Source organism: Cyprinus carpio, chromosome B20, assembly GCF_018340385.1.
Source record: "Cyprinus carpio isolate SPL01 chromosome B20, ASM1834038v1, whole genome shotgun sequence".
Taxonomy (NCBI): Eukaryota; Metazoa; Chordata; class Actinopteri; order Cypriniformes; family Cyprinidae; genus Cyprinus; species Cyprinus carpio.
Genome location: NC_056616.1, coordinates 7,081,451 through 7,104,255, shown reverse-complemented (window position 1 = coordinate 7,104,255; position 22,805 = coordinate 7,081,451). Strand labels below are relative to the sequence as shown.

The window sequence follows — 22,805 nt, the reverse complement described above, 5'->3', positions numbered from 1 at the left end:
CCAAGAGAATTATGCACATCTTGCAACATTTTTGTGAACATGTTAATGGTTTATACAGCCATCCATATATGCTGTTCTGCATTAAATTATGTCTTATTTTAACGTCAGACTTCTGGTATATACTGTTCTGTTTGTTAAAGACATGTGATATAATGAAAACGTGTGTGGGATTGAAGGACATATTATATGTGAAAGAGATGCTAATTAAAGAGATCCGGATATGTGAGTAGGCATAAGAGCAGGCCTAAGTAGATCAAAAAACTTGAATAAGATAAGAAGGATGGTTGAAGATAATGGAAAAGCAAAATGTAGAGGAAAGGGAAATTATGTTTTCTTCATCCATGTTTATAGACCTGCTTGTAGCTCATTCGATTCTTAGCATGAATACAATAATTAAACACTAATGCATCCATTGGCAAAACCTGCATTCAACTTGTCACTTGGCAACACCACCAGCTCTCAATTACATAGAAGCACTGCGGTCTCTGTCCATATAGCTTGGCTGCGTGTCTGCAAACATGCAACAAGATGCAGCTGAATAATATAGGTAAGCAGCTGCAAACAATGAGAGTGAAACTTACATTTATGCATTTTGCAGACACTTTTATCCAATACAACATGCATTGCATTCAAAGTATATGTTTTTAGCAATTCATGCAATTACTGGGAATCAAACTCATGACCTTAACATAACTAGCACTGTGTTCTTCTGTTTAAGCAACATAAAATATAACACTAATACACAGTCATGATATCAGTATGGATCAAGCTCATAAAAAAATAAAAAACTCTGCACATTTGGATTCAATTTTACAGTTAATGAGTTAACTCAGTGGTTAAATATTTGGGCTAATAATTCAAAAGTGTTCGATTGCGTCCTCAGAGAGGGTGATTTATTAACTTGATCTTATAACTGAGTCACTGGATTTTTTTTCCCTCTTGAGCAAAGGACTTGACTGTCAAATGTAATTTATACTGTATATACCACTTTGAATAGCAAAATGTCTGCACGTGTTTGAAACAGCTTCAGTTTGTTAAAATGAGCGTAAAAAGTACAATGAAATGAAGTTAAAGTATGGACACTATGTATTTATTTTTTATTTTTTTGCTTAATTAAAGTCAAAGTACTGTACATAGGCAAATTTACTTGATTTACTTGAAACATGAGCCACATTTAATTGTATTATTTAAGTACTTAAAAGTAAAAAAGAAAAATGAACTGATGAAGTCAACATTTCATGCAGTTTGTAAAGCAATGATGCAACTTGATTAATCACATTTTTTAATTTTGTTTATATGACAGAACTTACTTTTCAAACATTCTTTTGACTTTTTCTTGTCTTTTTCTCTAGTCACTGCAAAAGATTCTTGTCAGAAGTGCAGTTTAAACAGAGAACAGAGACCATATGGGAACAATGGAACTTCTTGAGTCTGGTAGCCATTCTGAACAATTGTACAGTAATGTTCATATCAATGGAGCCTGAAATGTGACTCTATGTAGAATGCAAATGATAGCACTTAATGCATTTACATTCTTTAAGTTTTAATGTCAAGTTGCTCTAAAACTGTTATTCTGACACTATAGCGGACTGCAATTAATGACCACTCCTCAGTGGAACCTTCATGTATGCAAATGACACTTGCTTCATGTTTTTGTCTAGTGACTCTGTAACTTGGCATCAGAAGTGGGATTTGAACTCATACCTCCATTCAGAGACCAAAAACCTCATGTCCTGAGAAGGCTGAAAGTGCTTGAGTGTAGCACTCTGCCATTCTGACACCTAATGCTGCTATCTTGTTAATCAGTCATAACAGTAGAGCCTGCCTTATGGCAATGCAAATATGTAAAATGCTACTAAATAAATTATTTTGAGACTTAGCAGCTTGCTTTTAATGATCACTTCAGTGGAGCCTTCAATATGACACTGTGTAGAATGCAAATGAAAGCACTTAATGCATTTACTTTTTTTTAAATTAAGTTTTGAATTTTTGTTTGATTACTTGAAAACCTTTTTATCACAAGCAGGGTTTGAACTCACGCCTCCTTTCGGAGACCAGAATGCTCATTACAGTACCTGAGAAGGTTGCAACACCTTGAGTCTGGTGCCTAACATGTTGATCCAATCAGTGAAGCCTTCAGTATGGAATGGCAATGATAGCACTTAATGCATTTACGTTCCTTGAGCTTTCAATTCTTGTGTAGTCACTCTAAATTGCCAGTAGTGGGATTTCACCACAGTTCTCCATTCAGAAACCAGGAACCTCATGTCCTGAAAGCCTGGAAATCCTTGAGTCTGGCATCTTCTACCACTTGGTCATCCTGACACCTGATGCAAGTTATTTGATGATCTGTCCTATCAGCGTACACTGTGGTACTGTGTCGCATGTAGTTTATACATTTGTATACATGTAGCCTACATTCTTATCTAGTCACTCTGAAAGCTTACTGTCAAGACTGGGATTTGAACCCACAGCTCCATCAAAGTCCAGAAACCTCATGTCCTGAAAATTTGGTAAATCCTTGAGTCTGAATCTTAGACTACTTAGACATTCTTAAAACTGATTCTGCTTTTTTGATGAGCCATCTTATCAGTGGAGCCTGCCTTTTGGTTTGCATTCTTTTGAGTTTTGACTTTTTGTTTAATCGCTCTAAAAGGATCTTCTCAGAAGTGAGATTTGAACCTACAGTACGCCTCCATTCTGAGACAGGAAGCCTGCACTGGACTAATTTCAAAGTACCTTTCAAGGCGGTTGCAATGTCAGGATTTATCTCCTGTGGTATACCTCAGATTGTACCTTGAAAGGGACTTTGGGTATACAGAGTGTCCTTTACAAGAGGACAATAAAGACATACATGTGGAAGAGGAAACAGAACGTATTGTGGTTTACATCACTGCATCATAGCCTGGCTTTGATTCTCTTTATGAAGTAAATTGCTCTTTCTGTCAGTTCCTTAATGGAAAATACTACTCACTTGTTTTGGGTCCATCACATGTACACAGGAATTTTGGTCAGAAAATGTATTATTTTGTATTATATATTTGTATATGTATTATTTTGATACTGTCATGATATATATATATTTTATTCCAATGTTTTATTTTATTATTTTAACACCATCTCACAAAAGTTGCAGTACTTTGGACTGGTTTTGTTTTTGTAGTCTCTTATAAAGCATAACAAAAAATATATGCATTCATGACCTCTAGACTGGACTATTGTAATGCACTGTTAGGTGGTTGTCCTGCATCCTCAATAAACAAGCTACAGGTAGTCCAAAATGCAGCAGCTAGAGTCCTTACCAGGTCAAGAAAATATGATCATATTACCCCAATTTTACAGTCTCTGCACTGGCTACCTATTAAGTTCCGTATCAGTTACAAAAATATTATTACTTACCTAAAAGGCCCTTAATGGTTTAGCTCCTGCGTACCTAACTAGTCCTCTACCACGCTACAATCCATCACACTCGCTAAGGTCACAAAACGCTGGACTTTTCATAGTACCTAGGATAGCAAGGTCCACTAAAGGAGGTAGAGCTTTTCACATTTGGCTCCCAAACTCTGGGATAGCCTTCCTGATAATGTTTGGGGTTCAGACACACTTTCTCTGTTTAAATCTAGATTAAAAAAACACCTCTTTGGCCAAGCATTCAAATAATGCAAATGCACATTACTATTCTTTAGCTTGGGTTAAACAAATTTAATTTTGCTTGGTTGGAACAGCAGCATTGTAGAAACTTATTTTTCTGTAAAGTTGCTTTGCAACGATTTGTAACGTAAAAGCACTATACAAATAATCTTGAATTGAATTGAATATGCGAATATACTGCAAAATATAATGCGATGTTTTACATTATACATGACCATATATGTGAAACTATATTGCTTATATTTTTCAATATACAGCAATATATACATTGACAATATGGCTATATATTGATACATACAAATATAATGTATTTAGAAATGAAGACAAAATACATCTAAAATAATCTAATATTCATAAAGTTTGATCCTTTATTAAGTACATATATGTTCCCATATAAATGTGAATGTATGCACACACACATACACACACACACACACACACACACACACACACACACACACACACACACACACAACAAAATGAGTACAGCAGATTTCTAATCCAGCATGCTTTGCTTCTGAATGGTAATTCAGTTTTTTTTTTTTTTTTAAGTATTATTTCATGTGTTTTTGCTCAGTATTATTATAGGGGGAGATCTGTTAGTGTGTTTTTTTTTTATTTTATTTTATGTTGTATTATTTTGAAATTTAAAAGAGTATGTGTAGGTTTGTGAGTTTACTGTTCACGACTGGCCAAACACCATTAATACCAATTACTGTTTTAGTATGATCAGGTGTGTTTATGCTATTCTAAACTAGCTAGGCTGTATATTAAAATATGAAACCCATATATTGTAAATGATTGTTAAATAAGAAATATATATTTCCAGATGTGTAGCCTTTATGCTATATATTTAAAATAATTTTTAAAATGTATTACTTCAAATTTAAAGAATTAAATTCTGTTTGAGAAAAGAGTATGGTATTGATCAATCGCAGAGCCAGTGCGACAGGTGGTGCTAATGCGCCTGCCTTTCATGCGGAAGAGTAAAGAAATGCGGTGACGTATTACGCAAAGTGAGCGTCATGGTGACGCTCAGACGTAGTTGGGCATGCAAACACGCAGGCAGACAGGCTCGTCGAGGAAACGGCATTCAAACAATAATTATGTATTTAAACGTATTGTTTTTTGCACATCTGTAAAGATAGATTCAATTGTTAAACTTTCGTATGATAGTTGGAACCGGGGATAACTGTGATCATATTTGCAAACAGTAGTAGCGAAAGTTACAAAGTAGCCGGCTTTATGCGCTCAGGCGGCTAGGCCTTGTCTGTCCCGTAGTGTCTGGGTTCAAGCATGCATCCCTCCTGGGGCGCTTTCGGAGGCGCACACCAGCCTCCTCCACACTTCGGCCCGCGGCCTCATCAGTTTAGGGGACCTCAGCCTCCAGCAGCAGCAGCAGCAGGAGGAGGATATGGCGCTCCGTCTCTTCCAGCCTCGTCAAATTTCTCTAGTTTACACGAACAGCATTTACAGCAAATGCAGCAGTTGCAGCAGCTCCATCAGAAGCAGCTGCAGTCGGTGCTGCATCACTCCGGTAACGCTAGCAGCGGCGGCGGGCCTCCGTACTGGCAGACAGGCCCCAGCAGCTTTCCAGATCCGTCCGCTCTGAGAGGTCCTGCTGGCCCGCCCCAGCCTCCAGCCCCCGAGCCTTCATCATCTTCCTCCCCTGCAGTGAAGACCCCCGCTCCAGCACCACAGGTTAGCGAAGCCAGTGCATCGGTGGCGGATGAAAAGCCCGACTTTTCGTCGATGTCTCTGCAGGCAAGCTTCTGTGGCATGGTTTATTGTTAATCTCATGCTGTTGTATATAGTATATACAATATAGTAACTCCTTATCCAGCACATTATATCTCAATCTTGTATAGATCACTACAATACAATATAATTAACATATTCCTTATTAACATAGGTCATATGTCGTCAGTTGGCACTTCCTTAATTTACTGAATGTCATGTCTCTGCTGTGATATCATACACCATCTAAAACATCACTTTTCTAATAAGCATACAGCATACTTTTATATGGCTTTATATTAGCTTGACTACAATTGTTCGTTGATTTGTCAAAATGAACAAACATGAGTTTGTTCATCTGAACAGATTTTGGTGAAAAAAAAAAAAAAAAAAACAGTTGCCCACAAATGGATCTGTAGTGAATGGGTGCCGTCAGAAAGAGGGTCCAAACAGCTGATAAAAACATCACAATAATCCACACAGCTCCTGTCCACCAGTTAACATCTTATGAAGTAAATTTTTATTTTTATTTTTAATGAAATAATTCCACCAATTAAAATCTTTAATACATTGTTTCCAGCAAAAATGTGAGTAATGCTTTCAAGTAAAAACACCTGTTACAAAACATGCAGCTTTTCACTTCAAAAGATGTTAATTGATGGACTGGAGTTGTTTGGATTATTGATTTTTAGTTTTTTAACAGCTGTTTGGACTCTAATTCTGACAGCACCCTTTCACAGAGTCCTCATTAGTGAGCAAGTGATGTAATGCTACATTTCTCCAAATCTGTTCTGATGAATATACAAACCTTTCTGTTTGTTTACTTGGCATGAATTTTGAAAATTACATGAGGTGTTTGCGCTTTCCAAGGAAACATTGTTTTATCTGTATTTTAAACAGCCACAATATTTATTAATTGCAAACCAATCACCCAGCAGATATTTTCCAAGCAGCCCCTGTTACTGTGTCACAGTTTGCCTACTTTCACTATTCCTTAAAAGTATGTAGTCTTGTGTGAAGTAATAAATACATACTTTGTAATCTGTATCAGAAGAGAAGGCAAGTGTTGGGACACGTTACTGTGTCATAATTGTCTTTTTTAATGCACTATTGCATACTGTAGTTATGTGAATCCTTTTACTGTAAACTGGCCTGTCACTTATCATATCATAGTTAATGTCCTCATATTCACACTAACCCTTTTCAGTAAATTTACTTTATGCTACAGTTATCCCTAACATATTGTAGAGAAAATCAGTAGCTTGTTGATGGGTTCATAAAATTCTTTTTTTTTTCTTGTTTGAAGTCAGAACTGTGGGAGAGTTAATAGTTTTGTAAAAATAACTTTATTATTTTTATTTTATTTTATTTTAACAAGTTAGCTTCTTTGCCTGTTTGTTCAGATTCAAAAATGGTCACACTGCAGTTGTATGGTTTCAGCATCGTTGTCATTGGATTGTAAGATATCATGTGATTCTTATTTGAATTCAAGGAATATGGTTATTCAAACATTATAGAAATATTTGTAGCATTTGTATTTATTGTGTACAGGAGCAGCAGGAATATTGGTATCAGCAGCACCGTCAAAATTTGCAGAAGCTGAAAAACGAGAAGGCTAAGCAGAATCAAAATTCATCTAATGGAAGCAATGCTCCTGCTCCACCGCCTCCAGTTGAACCCCCAAAGAGCACCCCTCCACCCCCACCTCCCAAAGAGGAACCCCCTCCTCCCCCACCACCAGAGGAATCAAAGGTCTTTTTTTTTTTTAAAAGTAATATATGGTGTTTTGTTCATATATTGTATGTAAAATAGTCAACATTTGAAGTGGATCAAAAAAGTTCAAAGTTGTCCTAAGACAAGAATGTGTTTTAGGACAACTTTGATGAAAAGTTTTGATCCACTTCAAATGTTGACTGGTGTGTATGTATTTATTTATCAGTTCTGTACCTTTAAACATGTGGTACCGTATCAACTGAATATTCATATTGACTTAATTACTGATATTTATTACAGCCCAGTGGCATCACTGATACAGGAGACCCAGCTGAAGCCGCACGTCTTCAGCAGTTGCAGGCGGCAGCTGCCCATTGGCAGCATGTACAGCATCAAAGGGCCAGCATTCAGTACCAGGCACTGATGCAAGAGCATGCTCAACTACAGCATGTCCTGCAACAGTACCAGCAGGTTATTCAACAACCAGCACATCTACAGGTGCAATTATTATTTTTTTTCTATTAAATCTATTATTGGTTCTTAATTTGCGTGGTGAGCTTAGAAAATATTTTGTTATAGAGCAAAAACATGAGAAAAAGCAGCAAAATAATATCATTTTATTATGGTTGTTTAATTCTATCCACCAGACAATGCCCTTTGAGATGCAATTGCAGCACTATGAAATGCAGCAACAGCGATTTGCTCCCTTGTACCAAGAGTGGGACAGACACTTTAATTTGTGGTTAGAACAGTTTCAGACATACCCACACAAAGACCAGCTACATGATTACGAAGCCCAATGGAGACAATGGCAAGAGCAAATGAATTCAACTTCAGCTCATCTGCAAGAGAGAGTCGCATCTTTAAGAGCTATGCAGCATCAGTATGGTACAGCTCCTTCATATGGGGGCATAATGGGACCATATGGGCAGCATCGACTCCCTGGACCAGATGGAAACATGCATTTAGCCAACGCAGGGCTTCCATCTATGCCTCCACCAGTAAAAATGGATGCCATGCCAGGACCTCCACCACAGGTCCCACCACCATCTGGACCGGTTATTCCACAGGGACCATCACCTGCAGAACCTTTCCCATCTTCTGGGTCAAATTCTGTCTCTGAAACAGGTAAAACTGCTGGACCACCTGGACTAGGGGTTCGTCCTCCTGGACCTCCTGGGCCTCATGGGCCTCATGGAAGATTTGATGGCCCAAGGTAATGCATTTAAGAAGAATCAGGATTGCACACTTTAACACATTTTTTTTTAGCTAGATTACTGATTTTTCATATATTTTCTTTTTCAGGTTTGAAGGTCCTAGAGGACCACGTTTTGAACAGCCATACCAGCAACGGTTTAGTGCACCACCTAGATTTGACGGTGGTCAGCGATTTAACCGACCTCCCAGAGGTAATCCTCCTCACCCTGGGCCTCCAGCAAGACCTGAGAACCCCCCTAGGTTGAATGCACCTACACGATTTGAAAGACCCCCTGTACCTCCTCAACAACCAGGGTATGGAGCGCAATCCAGTCCTGTCCCTGGCGTTCAAACAAAGCAGACATCAGCAAAACCTGATGCGCCACCTTTTGCCCAATCTCAAACAGGCCCAGGAAAAAACAAAAGTGGTCAAGATCAAAATATCAAAAAAGATGGTGCTTCCACTGGTCCGTCACTGACAGATGACATATTGGACGCAGTGGATGGATTTTTTATTCAGAGTGGACCCATTCCTCAAACTAAGGGTAATACGTCTGATGATACCATTGCTGATACTGCAAAGCAGGATAAGTTAAAAGAAGATACTACTAAACCTTCCCTACCTACAGAAAGTCCAAACACCACCAACAAAAACTCTCAGAAGCCAAGCTCACAACCAACATTGTCTAAAACCAACAATGTTACTAACAGGCCACCACAAGAAGCGAAGCCTCCTCAAGATAAGTTTAAACCCGATACACCTAAGGAGGCTCCTAGGGGGCCACATGTGATGAATCAAACAGGTCCACCCCAGGTAACCCGAGGAAGGGGAAGGGGCCAAGGGCCAGTGCCTCTCAGAGGCAGGGGCCGTGCACGTGGCCGAGGACAATACGGAGGACAAATGGTTGATCCCAACTGTCAGAGAGAAATTATGTCAGAGGATCCCTATGACCATCAGCAACCAGAGGACATAACGCATGGAGAGGACCAGGATTCGGTTTGGAGAGACCCCTCTTTGGAAGGTCCTGGAGAAATGGATGACCAGGAAGCACCCCATGAGATGTGGCATCCAGAGGAGGAACACTTCCCAGAAGAGTACTATGAAATGCCTAGAGAGAGAAGACCTCCAGTGGGTCACAGGGAGCACCCAGAGAGCACTCATCCAGATGAAAACTGGGAAGAAGAACCACAAGAATACTGGGAGGAAGAAGATCCATACTGGACAGAGAGAAGAACTCCCATGCATGCTAGACCTCCTTTTCCTCCAGGTGGCCCCAGAAAACCCTCTTTTCATCCTCGATTTATGCTTCATGGTCCAAGGCGCCCCCCTCCTCCTGGTCCCCCACATGGACCTCCTCACATGGGACCGCGTGGGGTAATGGGACCACGGTTCAGACGTGGTCTAGGCCCATGGAGACCACCACCACCCCGCCATGACATGATGGAGCGAGAAATGAGAAAGCCACCAGCACCTCATGAAATCTTAGCAAGGGAACCAGTTGGTCCTCTTGGATATGAAGAAGAAATGGACAGAGAAACTGGATGGGCTCATCCTCGAGGGGGAGGGCTCAGACGTCCTCCAATGCCTCCCCATGAAATGGAGATTAGAAGACCTCCCATGAGACCCCCAATGCCAAGGGAGTGGTGGCATGTCCCTCCACCCCATGAAGAAGAAAATTATGAAGAGGAATACCCATATGGTGCTGAGGATGATACTTACAGAAGGCCAACTCGTGAGTATCAAGATTACAAACAAGACGATGAGTATTACGGTTCTCGTGAGGAATGGGGCAGGGAGCAACTTGACCAAGACTATCCAACACGTCGCCCCCCAGAGCACATTAGAGAGGATCAATGGTTAGAGGAAAGAGAAAGGTCATTCCCATATGATGATGAGAATCGTTTTAGAGAGGAGCAAAGAGGACCACCTTATCAAGAAAATCACAGGGAGCCTCCTTATCACTCTCGTTCTGAATGGGAAAGGAGCCCACCCCCACCAGCGAGAGCTTACTCTCATCCAGGTGGTGAAGCGGAGGCCCATTATGAACATAAACCAGAGCCGCTAGCTGGCCTGCCTGCACCTCAAGCCCTGGATAATCCACTTGATCAGTCTTCACCTAGTGCAACTAAAACCGTACTTGCTCTTTCTCAAAGGCAGCATGAGATCATTCTCAAAGCTGCCCAGGAGTTGAAATTGATAAGGTAAAAGGAGTTCCCATCAGTGTATCATTAATTAAACAACATTCAAGTCATATAGTCCAACTGGCTGAGGTTAAAATATTAACTTGGGTGATATGTTTGCTCATAGAGAGCTACAGGAAAGCAATAAGGTTTTGGGAGAAACTTTGAACACGGAGGCAGCCGGGTTGCCTTCAGAACTTCCCACTGGAATTCTTGGATTAGAAATTCCACCTGAAGTTAAAAGTGCTCTGCAGGTAAGCCAACCTTGAGTTTCAAGGTTCACTCCTTGATTCAGAAACTAATCTCCAATATTGCAAGAACATGTTTTTGAAAAACTACTGATTGCTTGACCATTTCTTTTTCTTAAAGGCTACCAATTTATTGTCAGAAACGGGACAGACTAATCAGCATTTGGAAGCTGGTTTGCCCTCTTCAAATCAATCTGCAGGCTTCCTTCATTCTTCTTCATCTCCTGCCCCTACAGCCTCATTCATTGCTAAAACAGTGGACTATGGGCATGGCCGTGGTCAGTACACATTCTACCTCTCAACTGTTTTGATTCTAAATGTATTTAGACAAACTACATTTGGTTTTTTTTTATTAAGCAGATGCTGGTTCAACAGTGGAAAGGATTTCTTATGGAGAGAGGATTGTGTTGAGGCCTGCTCCACCGCCATCTGAGCGATCTTATGAGAAAGGTTGGTTCTGTTCTGTGATTATGAAGAACACTGTGTTGGTTTATTTTAATTCACATCTGTGATCAACCTCTTTCCTTGGTAGAATTGCTTGGCCACAGAGACCCATATTATGACAGAAGAAGTGACCCATATGGTGGTCCCAGAGATTATGACAGGGATTGGGAGAGAGATCCGTACAGGGAGAAGCCACATTTGGATTATGAGAGAGACAGATATGAAAGGGACCGTTTCTTACGAGAAGAACGGTAAGTACTTCCAGACCATACTGCTGCAACCTTTTTCACAGTTGCATATTTTGAGTTTTATGCATATTATGCCCATATTACTTAATTTACTGGTAAACATTTCCTTATCTACATCAAAATATCTTTGCACCAGTTTGGACTGGAAAAAAAGTGTGGTGGCATATGTTTGGAATGTTCTTTTGATACGTTGGTTTTTTGTATGTCTGGTTTCAGACCTCCACTTGGGCCTCGTCCCGGACACAGAGACAGAGAAAGAGATCACCCAAGCCGCTCAAGCAGGGATCGTGAGGTTTATAACCGAACAAGCTATGACAGGTCTTCCTATGAAAGGAGTCTTGAACATTATGACCATGGATCCTCAAGCTATGGTAGTAAGTGATTTATAAAAGAATCCATCTCTTTATTTTTAAAGTAGTGCTGTCAAATGATTAATTGCGATTAATCGCATTCAAAATAAAGATTTGTTTACATAATATGTGTACTGTGTATATTTGTGTATATATAAATACACACATTTTGGATTCATGATTATTCATTTGACAGCACTATTTTAAAGCTGGTGCATGTAATTATATTTTTTTAATAGTTTATTTTATTCCATCTTTAATGCAACTCTTTGTAAGAACTCTACTGCTGATTACACTATGGCTTAATCAAACAAACTTTGTTTGTTTGAACAACCTGACCAACTCAACACCGCAACATTGGCTTAGCTAATGTTGTGACTTGGGATGAGAATATTTGTTTTTTCCAACCAAAGGTTTTTGGGGAAACCTATTTGAAAGCATTTTTTGGTAAAGCTAGTGGCACAGAAATTACACGATTAGGGGCCGTTCACATGTCGAGCCTAAAAACGCGTGGAAAACGCAAGGCACGCTGCTTTCTGCTTTTGTTCCAAAACCTTCAGGCGCTTGTGCTCCGGAGGCATCTGCCGTTGCTAAGCAACCATGACCTGCACTCTCCATGAAGACGTGGAAATTTCAGCAAAGGATAAATAGATTTGCAGCACTAAAAATTGCTTGCAGTAGCTCTGCTACTAAATTTATTTTAAAATGGCTTTCCATATACAGCTGTGATCAGCTGTTCCTTTATCTTGGCTGAGCTTTCAGTGTTGTTACGGAAAGGATGAAGCTGATTGGTTGGTTCTTGTCACATGAAATTCTGAAAAGTTGAAATGTTTTTATCTCGATGCGGCGCGGGCGCGTCTGGAAAAAATGAGCGTGTCGCGACCGCATCGCTTCCATTATGAGCCCGCCTGCTGCGCATCTTCATTTAAAATAACGAACGTGAGCATGCAAAAGACACGATATGTGAACGGCCCCTTAGAAGAGTCCTGTTCACACAAGCCAATTCAAAAGTGAATGCAGTTTACCATAAATAACAGAGTTATTGTTAAGCTTGAAAAATTGAGGACTGTGTAAGATGCCTGTATCTCTTACTTACTTAGGTGATCGAAGGAGCTATCCAGATGAGCGCCCTCCACCACCCACATCCCTGCCCCCTTCTGCTCCTGTTGCGCCCCCTCGTGTGGAGAGGAAACCAGAGACAAAGAATGCTGAAGACATCCTCAAACCGCCAGGTCGATCAGCTCGGCCTGACAGGGTATACCACAGTTATCTTCTGGTTCTCCTTTGAATAATCATCTTCTGAATACCATACTTACCGTTTTCTTCCTTTTCAGATTGTGGTCATCATGCGTGGGTTACCTGGAAGTGGCAAAAGTCATGTTGCAAAACTTATTAGGGTAATATGCTTTGTTTTGTCTCCACATTTGCTGCTTGGCATATACTCTTGTAGAAACAGACCTCAGCCTTGAGGGTGGATTAGGGAGTTGCTTTAATGTCTTTATTATTGTTAAACTGAATGTGTTTTTCAGCTGTAAACATGCTTACACACAAAATCAAGCTTGCATAGCTTGAAATGCTTGAGATGAGATGTTCTGAGCCGAAGAGACTGCATATAACCAAAAACGTAATTTTTGATAAATTTACTTTATTTAAATTAATCCATTAAATTTTCCTTTGTTGAAATAGGATAAAGAGGTTGAATGCGGTGGTGCGCCACCCAGAGTTCTTGGTCTAGATGACTATTTCATGACTGAAGTGGAAAAAGTTGAGAAGGACCCTGATTCTGGGAAGCGCTTCAAGAGCAAGGTTTGATCTGTTCGTAATTCATTTCAAACGAGAGATCCACTCACTTCCCTCAACTGATCGTGCTAAGCTTTCTGACCATCTTCATCAGGTTCTTGAATATGAATATGAGCCAGAAATGGAAGAAACTTATCGAAGCAGCATGCTGAAGACATTCAAGAAAACACTGGATGATGGATTTTTCCCCTTCATAATCCTGGATGCCATCAATGATAAAGTGAAGTACTTTGACCAGTTCTGGAGTGCAGCTAAGACAAAGGGGTTTGAGGTGAGCTTCCTTGGCATTTCAAGTAAATTTAAGTAGTTGCTAGGAATGAATGGCAAGGCTAGTCATATCTGTAGAGCAACTTTTTATACTTTTTATCTACCTAACTGTACTATACATTTTTTATTTTTTTTTTATTCTCAGGTGTACTTGGCTGAAATCACCACTGATCACCAAACATGTGCAAAGAGAAACATACATGGACGAACACTAAAGGATATTACAAAGGTAGTTCCTTTAACTTGATTTGTGTTTGGAGTTTGAGCCTGCCATTTTTGTTCTGTAGATAAACGGAGTTATATGACTGTACAGAAGCCTGGCTAATAATATGCTTGTTGCACACAGCTGGCCAGTGGCTGGGAATCTGCACCACCACATATGGTCCGACTAGATATCAGGTCTCTACTGCAGGACGCTGCGATTGAAGATGTAAGTGTTTGATGACACCCATTATGTTCATTAAAGCAATTGTAAATATTTGTCGTTATGCTGGTTTCCTTCTCATAGTAACACAAAGTGCTTTTGTGATAGGTGGAGATGGAAGACTTCAACCCTGAAGAAGAACCAAAATCTGAAGTGAAACAGGAAGATGACGACGAGACTGATCTGGTAGGACCTCTCTTTTCATGCATGCTTCTTTCATCTGATAACTGAAACTGATTTTGTAGTTACTTTAAACGTGACCCAGTTTTTCAACAAAACACGGTAAGTATTCTAACCATGCATCAAAGTAACAGGATACTCTTTCTCAATCCAAGTTGACATAAGTGAATCAAATAAAAACATATATATATTTCTGTGACGGGGCTCTCTGGGGCTATTTGGTATAATTGCAATCCATATTCTTATTATGGATTATTAAATGCTTTCACAATCAAATATATAGGCAACAGCAAATGTCACTAAAGGCAGTGACTTGATTTTCATTGAAGTGCTTGAAAGTGCTTGATCACGTTTTGCTGAAGTCTTTAAATACCCTGTAATTGTATATATAATGGAGAATATCTGTACATTTGTCATCAATATTCATATTAATGGATCTAAACATTTTAGCTAATTAAAATATTATTTTACTTGCTGTACATTTGAGACGTAATGTTTTTTTTTTTTTTTTTTGCGACAACAAAACTTTTATAAGAATGGACTGTAGTATAAAGTCTTCCTGAATACATGTGTTAATTTTGCTTTTGAGAAGCCTCCATATTGAACTTAAAGGTGAGTGACTCAAAAAGTGGTTTGGCTGCACTTGAATGTAGCTTTAATTATATATAAGTCAGCTTTTGTTTGCTGTATTCTAGATTTACAGTATGCAAGAATGTCTCTTGTTTTAGCCGTTTTTTCTTCATCATATTTTATTTAGCCGAATATTAAACAGCATCACTATTAGTATGCCATTTACACAGAAGCACACCAAAATAGTATGTCTTGCCCGATGTTATAGTTGAGTTCCTAATATGGACCTTTTATGATGGGACTTGAATTTGAATGCAAGACTTCCTGAAAGCTTCTCAGTTTTGTCTTGTAGGAAGCTCTGCATGAGTCTTATCTTTGTGGCTAATAATAAAACAAAGTGTGTGAAGACCTAAACCAAATAACCACCATGTCAGGAAAACCAACCTGCCTATTGTTCATGAAATATCAGTATAATATAAATGATAACTGCTGCATAATTGCTTGCTAAAGCCTGTTTTCTGTTTGTTCTTTGATCATTGCTAGCTTTACCTAGGGTTAATGAGTTGGAATTACAGTAGAAATGTAGTAGCAGTGTAATGCAGTGGATAGTTACAGAATATTGTAAGAAAGCAAGGAAGCTCTTACATAAGGCATTAAGATGAACTTTAACAGATGTTGGTCTGTCTTGGCATTAAAGATTGGGTTTAAAGAATATTTGAACTGAATTGTGGCCAAATTTTAAGTTTATCCTTTTACACATTCAAGACAAATAATTAATAGTTTCTTTGTCCATAATATCCAACATAACATTATAATGTAACATCCAGCTTTGTGACCATCTATTTGTTTTTTGATATCTTGCTAAAATAAAGCTGATAGACTTTGTAAACTAAGATGAAAGTGTATATGACTTGAAGAATATGACTTGGTTTGGCATCTGAATGAAACCTGGCTTTGAAAATGAAAGGCCAAAGCACACAGTGTTTATCATCGCAGCTGCCAAACACAAGAAATTCAGTTACCATTACTATTCTCATAATTTATTTTTATAAAAATATCTTTGTTTTAGTCTCCACATGGTCATATCGTTCCTCTTTACTGGTGTTGGTATCAGCCATGGAGACCTTCAGAAAGGCTTGTATTTCTGTGCTGTTGTCAGTACTCCTTTTCACAGATAACACTGATTATATTTGAAATTTAAATCACCTGGGATCTTAGAGACAATCGTTGAGATCTTTGTAAAACACTAGATCTCTAACAACCTGGCTGTTCAGTTCAATACCTTGTGACACTAATTCAGATCTTTAAAAATATTGGAAATCAGTGTATGTGTACATATATGCGCTTACAAAATATGCAGCATTCATGTTAACTATGTATTTTTTTTTATTCAGTGATTTGAATTTATGGTACTGGGTCAATTATGCCCTTTTACAAATTGATACAACCTTTTATGATCACACAAACATCACTTATTGGGACATAAATGTTCAAGTGTGTTTTGAGTGTTCACACTCTTATCAAAGAGAGCATATGCACAGCTTCAAACTTTGTCATGATTGATTGCACCTTTATGTATGTGTATTTTAATAGTTATATAGTTCTAAACTTATCTGAAATCTGACTTTGTGTATTGTTGCAATCTGTACTTTGTAGCAAAAATTTGTGGTTGTAAAAGCTTGAAAATATTTAAAGGGGTCATGAACTGCCTCTGTTCTGTTAGGTCCACTGCTAATGTTATCAAGATTTTTTACATCAAAAAATATAATTTAGAAGTAATAGGCTATTTTCTGTCCTGTTTTTGACCCCAAAACCTCTCCATTGACTTTGTATTGCGGGAAGCTGCCTCCTTGTCATTTCTGACAAAAAACAGAAAAATGTCTAAAAGATGCTGTGTGACAATGTGTACAGCAAATGAGCTAAAAAACCCAGAACTAAGTTTTTATAAGGTGTGGACCCAAAAAACGAGCATTATGGACGTGGCCTAAATGCAGTCTGTTTCTATAGTGACCACGTAATGAAAACAGTTACTCACATTTGTTTTGTGACACTACTGTCGATCCAATGTAATCGTCACAGCATCGTCTTTTAGTTTCAATCTTTCTGAAAATCCCACATCGAATTGTGCCTTTTTTGTAAACGAATCTGTAGTAAAATAAGGTGAACAAAGGACCTAGTTCTAACTGATGCTGTCTGGATCTTCATTAAAAATAAAGCTAATCCACTTTTTCCTAACATTGGAATCAGAAGGAAGGCAATGCAAATACTGTTTTTCCACAACTTGGCACTGCACAGCGTATTGTCTTCGGGGCATCTTTATCATTTGATTTCTGCTTAGACCTGTGTTCGCCTCTCTTGTAAACGCTACATGTGAGAATTTGTGGGCGGGGTTAAACAGGCAGTGATGTCGAAGCAGGCATTAATCATCTTCGGCGGAGGCGGTGCTTATCCACACTATTACATCATAGAGTAGAACATTCCACAAGTTGGTATTTTGGCAGAAGGGCTTCAATATAAGCTGTTTTTGGTCTAACAAGAAAGTTTTGAGTTCTGAAACCTATAGCACAGTGACCTCTTACATGTCAAAATACCAAGGAGATTTTGGTTTCTCAGTTCATGACACCTTTAATTCTACTACTATTGGATATAATTCTATATACAATTGGAAATAGAATGCATTAAGACAAAACATTCATACTTGTGCATTAGTAACATTAAAATCTCTTTGGTTTGTGTACTATCACAAATATTTAATGTGGCTTCAGTGTAGATGACTTTTTACCCAATTTTGTGTAATTGTCTTGCTTTTTGTGTAAACTGTAATTCTGATCCCTTAAATTTTAATTAAGAGATGAGCAGTTACATTTTAGTTTTCCATTTACAAATTTTAATTTAGTTAAGTGAGTTTTACGGATTTGTACTTTAACTATATTTATCATTTCTCTATCAATTGAGTATAAATTCCCAGTTCAAAAATTAATTTGGGGAAAGAAAAAAAAATTACTATTTTTATATATTTGTCAGATGAAAGTAAGGCTGCACAATAAATCGAAATAAATCAAAATCACGATTAGACAGAAGCTGTGATTGTCATGCGTATCTTTCAGTGAAGCACAGTTCTGTAATCAGTAGTGAATCTCCATCCGAAGGCCAGAGGGCGATCTCGAGCGAAACTCCAAATAAACACACGACTATGGCAATATAAGGTTTATCTGAGTTCGTTTTATTATAATTTTCCTTATAATAAAGTATATCTGTAATGCAATGCTAATCGACATAGCCTTTATCACTCCTTAGAATACTATTAAATATGTTGCGTGTCTTATTCTGTGTAAGAAGCCACATCATCTCACAGAAGGATTTATTTAAAACACTTGTCTGATGTTATGAAGTAAGTTTGGAGTAAAAACATTAAGTGTAGTATTTTCACGTGCTTTCAGATGGAGCAGCATTTACTACACAGATCCGTAGTTCACTGGGAAGCTACGCAAACAGCTGTCATTATCGCGAACGATTTCTTTTGATTTCATAATCGTACGATTATATCATCTGTGAATTTTTATTTATTTTTAGTTTTTTTGCGCAGCTTGTCAGTGAACTACGGCACTATGTAGTAAATGCTGCTCCATCTGAAAGCAGGTGATGGAGATTTACTACTAATCACAGAACCAGCTTTACTGACAAGATACGCACGACAGTCGCATTTGATTAATCCTGCAACCTTATATGAAAGGTCGATGTTTCTCAAACTTCCCAATTTAAATTTGTATTTGTATATATTTTTGTAAAATTACACGCGACCCTGAAAACCTTTTTATATGTAAGTACTGTAGTTTGTCTGATTTTTGATAAAAATGTTGATGAAGATGTGCATGACAAATCGCATTCGATTAAGCATGCAGCCCTTTATGAAAGGTCAATGTAACTCAATCCAAAGATCCGGTGTTAACATGATTTTCTCAAGGGTAAGATTGAGAAATACTCTTGAAGGTTGGCAGAGAATAATAATTTTACATTTAAAATGGACTCTATTTCAGTCTTGAGTATTTCCTGTGCATTGTGCTGTTGGCTTTTTGTCTTATTTCATAGTTACCAATTTCAGCTGCTAAAATAAAAAAAGGTTTCTTGGCTTTATTTACTATAAAATTAATGTGTGAAGCAGTCAATTTAGTAGGAATCTGGTTCATATACACTTCATGATGTATTAAAATATGCATGATCTTCTGTATTCAGTAGACGTTTCCTTATCCTGAATAAGGACTGTTTATCAGTTGTTGAGAGCTTGTTGTTGCCTCTGTGACTTATTAATCATCTCTTTTTCAAACTTATTCTCTCATCATCCAAAGCATCATCATTGCTCCCCAGCCCCTATTCTTTCCCTGTCACGCTATCTGTCCCCTCTGTCTCTCATCACCTGAGGATTAACCGTTGGAGTGTCTCTCTGTAATATAGGGATACCTTCCGAAAAGCAAATGGGAGATGGACACATCAGAAGCAAAGCTTGGTGGGTATTTATTTGTAGTTTACACAAAATATTCAAAGCAATATATGTATCTACTGTATGTTGTTGTTGTTGTTATCTTTAATACATTGTACATGGTTGTTGTTGTCTTTAATTGTTTTTAATATTTGGTGTCGTCATATATAGGTAATCTTTTTCATACTTTTTCCTGGGTTGATTAGTCTTTGATAGTTCAATAACTGCTTTTCCATCACATTATCATTTTGTTCTCAGACAGTTAAAGGAAACAGTTCACACAAAGAATGAAAATTTACTCACCCTCAAGCCTTGTAAGATACAGATGAGTTTGTTTCTTCATTGGAACAGATTTGGAGAAATTTAGCATTGCATCACTTGCTCACCAATGGATCGTCTGCAGTGAATGGGTGCCGTCAGAATGAGAGTCCTAACTGCTGATAAAAACATCTCAATAATCCACAAGTAATCCATATCACTCAAGTCCATCAGTTAATGTCTTGTGAAGCAAAAAGGTGTGTGTTGTTGGGTTTTTAACTTTCAGCGAAAATAGGAGTCCTCTATCCGTATAACTTTCACCAGTAAAAAATGTTGTTTCTTAGGGTAGGTTTACATGACAGCAATGTACTATAAAGACAAAAGGTTTTCCTTTGCATTTTGCGTACAGGCAACAACGTTTTCGGAATGATCCCTGTTCACACGTCACCGTTTTCACAATTTTTTTTTAGTTTACACATGTTGTAATAGTATCATTTTGAACCGCTTGCACTTTGGAACACATTTTCAAAAGCTGTTGTGTAAATGAATGGCAAAAACCCAAGTTTTCCATTTTTAGTTGAAAACGGTGTCTTGAAAATGCCCTTTTATTATTATGATGGTTTTATCAGCTGTTTGGGCTCTGATTCTGACGGCACCCATTCATAGCAAAGGATCCATTGGTGAGCAAGTTGTGAGCACATGAAAGCTTGTATAAATGTCCGAAGTGTGGCTGGTTTAAAAAAAAAAAAAGCTAACCCAGCAGTGTGAATAGCCCTTGAAACTGTGCACATGATGTACGTCTTTGGAAAGCTGTCGATATTAACACAATAATAGCTTTTATCATATTAGTATGTGATTTGCCAGGTTTTAGCAGTAATAAGTGTTCATCAGATGTAGAGTTGGTGATGACTTTAGATGCTGCTTTGTCCTTCCAGACAAACTGGATGGTCTGGCGGGTGGAGGCAAGAGAAAACGAGAAACTGATGTGTCTGGCATGGAGGACTTCCTTCAGCTGCCCGATGACTATGCCAGTCGCATGTCTGAACCTGGCAAAAAGAGGGTAATGTGCTGCACGTATTTCATAAAGTCGCTTTGAACTACTGTTTATAGTCACTTGTTGTTCAGTTTTTGTTTTGAATGTTCTTGAGTATTGCAGATTGAGACCCCTCTTATGAAAAGGCTTGAATAGTTGGTCTGTATTTTATTTTTTTTGTTGTTGTTGTTGGTCTGAACAAGACCTGAATTGATCTGAAATTTTAATAGCTTTTCTTGTTCAGTTTGGGGAGGGTCATGATTTAAATAACCATTTTGTGCTCATTAAACTTGCTGATTTTCCAGGTGCGCTGGGCTGATCTCGAAGAGAAGAAGGACGCCGACAGAAAGCGTGCGATTGGTTTTGTAGTCGGTCAGACAGACTGGGAGAAAATCACGGATGAGAGTGGCCAGCTTGCTCAGAGAGCTCTTAACCGCACAAAGTATTTTTAGGAGATTTTGTAATGACATTTGTACAGCATTTATGGTAAGTTTCTAATAATTGCGCTCTTTTGATTAGCCAAGATTGATGCAGATAGAAAGCTAGAGACACGCATTTTATTTCCCGTTTTGCTAAGTTTTAGAACATCAGCTTACTTATTTACATCTTAAACTGTTTACGTTTAGGAATGTTTTAGGTATAGATTCCAAATAAAATTCCTTTTGCAGTTATTTCTGAAGGGAAAAATGTAACATTTTAAGATTCACTGGGCCTTATTCAGTAACTGTGTAGCAGTAAATGTGATCCACTATCATTAAACAAACATGTTATTTCAATTCTCTTCATGTCTTTTTAACTATTCATCTTCTTTTTCCAGGACACCAGTTCATGAAATTTTTCATTTCCAAAGTGTACTGCCTGATGAAGAAAGAGCATCGTCTCTTCAGAAACTGGCGATTAGTCGTTGGTCGATCCCGTAGTACACACAGTGGCCTTCATATAATATCTGGTAAATGTCTAATGTAAATCCCAATCTTATTTTAATAGGTTAAGCATTGTGTGTTGTTTTGTATCAGTGGTGCATGTGATTGTAGGCGATATCCTTACTGTCTTTATTTTTATTCCATAGAGCTAATGTGTTTAGCCCTGAAATATTCTTGTAGTTCACACACATGTACACACTCAATAAAGCTTACAAAAAAAGTCTCATAAAACAATCATTTTTCACTTTATTGCTATTAAAAATCTGTCTGTTAAGCTGAATTGTGAAACTTTGGTTTGGTGGCTAAAATGTAATTAAATATTAGAAAGAAACTCTAAAGATTGACGCAAGACGCATGACTTGCTTACAAAATAGTTTACTGGTTTCTCGTGTGGCAACATATTGAATGACAGGTCTGTTCCAGTGGTTGTTTTATTGGCCTGCTTATTATTTGGTTTGCCACATAAGTTGCCAGGAAACATGGGCATGAATTTTGCATAAAATACATTTAACATATACAGAGTTTGGCTAGACCAATGCTTTGTGTCATGAACCTCCCAACTTACATTTGTATTTTTATATTTTTTTTGTAAAATTACACGTGACCCTGAAAACCTTTTTATAAAAGCAATCTGTTCACTATACTAAGAGCCAGAAATAAGCTTTATTAATAACAGAGATCAATATGCAGTTGTATGTATTGACATAAACCTCATTAGTTGGAATATGTAAAGCATTTAAGGCTTTAGCTTTTGCAGTGATAGTTGGGTTCTTTAATGAATGCACACTTGTTATTAGTGCACTTGTATTATCAAGGTGTCCACTCGACAGTGATGTTCATTAAATGCTCATAAAACAACATTCAATATATATACTCAGATACAAATATGAATGAGATGCCATTAAAGGTAAGTGTAAACAAACTGCAATCCATGATACATTTACACTTGATGAACCTATTATTTATCTATTTTAAAACAGTGTTTATCAGTATTTAATAGGGTGCTTTAATTTCCGTAATTTCATTTTCTGGCAGTTAATCGATTAATTATAGACATTTTATTGGCAATTTAAGGACTTGTGAATTGTGATATATAGTTCACTC

At 37.9% G+C, this 22,805-nt stretch overlaps 1 protein-coding gene across 3 annotated transcripts; it reads left to right on the top strand.

Moving 5' to 3' along the window:
• The first annotated feature begins 4,653 nt into the window (after window positions 1-4,653).
• Window positions 4,654-21,935, top strand: LOC109105242 (YLP motif-containing protein 1-like). Of its 3 annotated transcripts, none has more exons than XM_042747338.1 (21): window positions 4,654-5,415; window positions 6,940-7,140; window positions 7,402-7,599; window positions 7,749-8,317; window positions 8,407-10,500; window positions 10,607-10,733; window positions 10,849-11,005; window positions 11,088-11,177; window positions 11,260-11,422; window positions 11,636-11,790; window positions 12,870-13,024; window positions 13,104-13,166; window positions 13,456-13,575; window positions 13,664-13,840; window positions 13,982-14,065; window positions 14,183-14,266; window positions 14,369-14,446; window positions 19,463-19,514; window positions 20,681-20,805; window positions 21,084-21,264; window positions 21,596-21,935. In XM_042747338.1, exons 1-20 carry the CDS (start codon window positions 4,948-4,950, stop codon window positions 21,228-21,230), a joined length of 5,307 nt encoding a protein of 1,768 aa, XP_042603272.1. In that variant the 5' UTR covers window positions 4,654-4,947; the 3' UTR covers window positions 21,231-21,264; window positions 21,596-21,935. The 3 variants fall into 3 exon arrangements, with proteins under 3 accessions (XP_042603272.1, XP_042603271.1, XP_042603273.1); XM_042747337.1 differs by having other exon boundaries at window positions 4,656-5,415; window positions 11,636-11,793; XM_042747339.1 differs by having other exon boundaries at window positions 4,657-5,352; window positions 11,636-11,793.
• The last annotated feature ends 870 nt before the right edge of the window (window positions 21,936-22,805 follow it).

Bases quoted from the DNA above. Each gene is read 5' to 3' on its own strand.
- LOC109105242 (XM_042747337.1), top strand. From the start codon at position 4,948: ATGCATCCCTCCTGGGGCGCTTTCGGAGGCGCACACCAGCCTCCTCCA. The intron at 10,501-10,606 runs GTAAAAGGAGTT...GTTTGCTCATAG, and splicing joins CAGGAGTTGAAATTGATAAG to AGAGCTACAGGAAAGCAATA. The intron at 14,066-14,182 runs GTAGTTCCTTTA...TGTTGCACACAG, and splicing joins CACTAAAGGATATTACAAAG to CTGGCCAGTGGCTGGGAATC.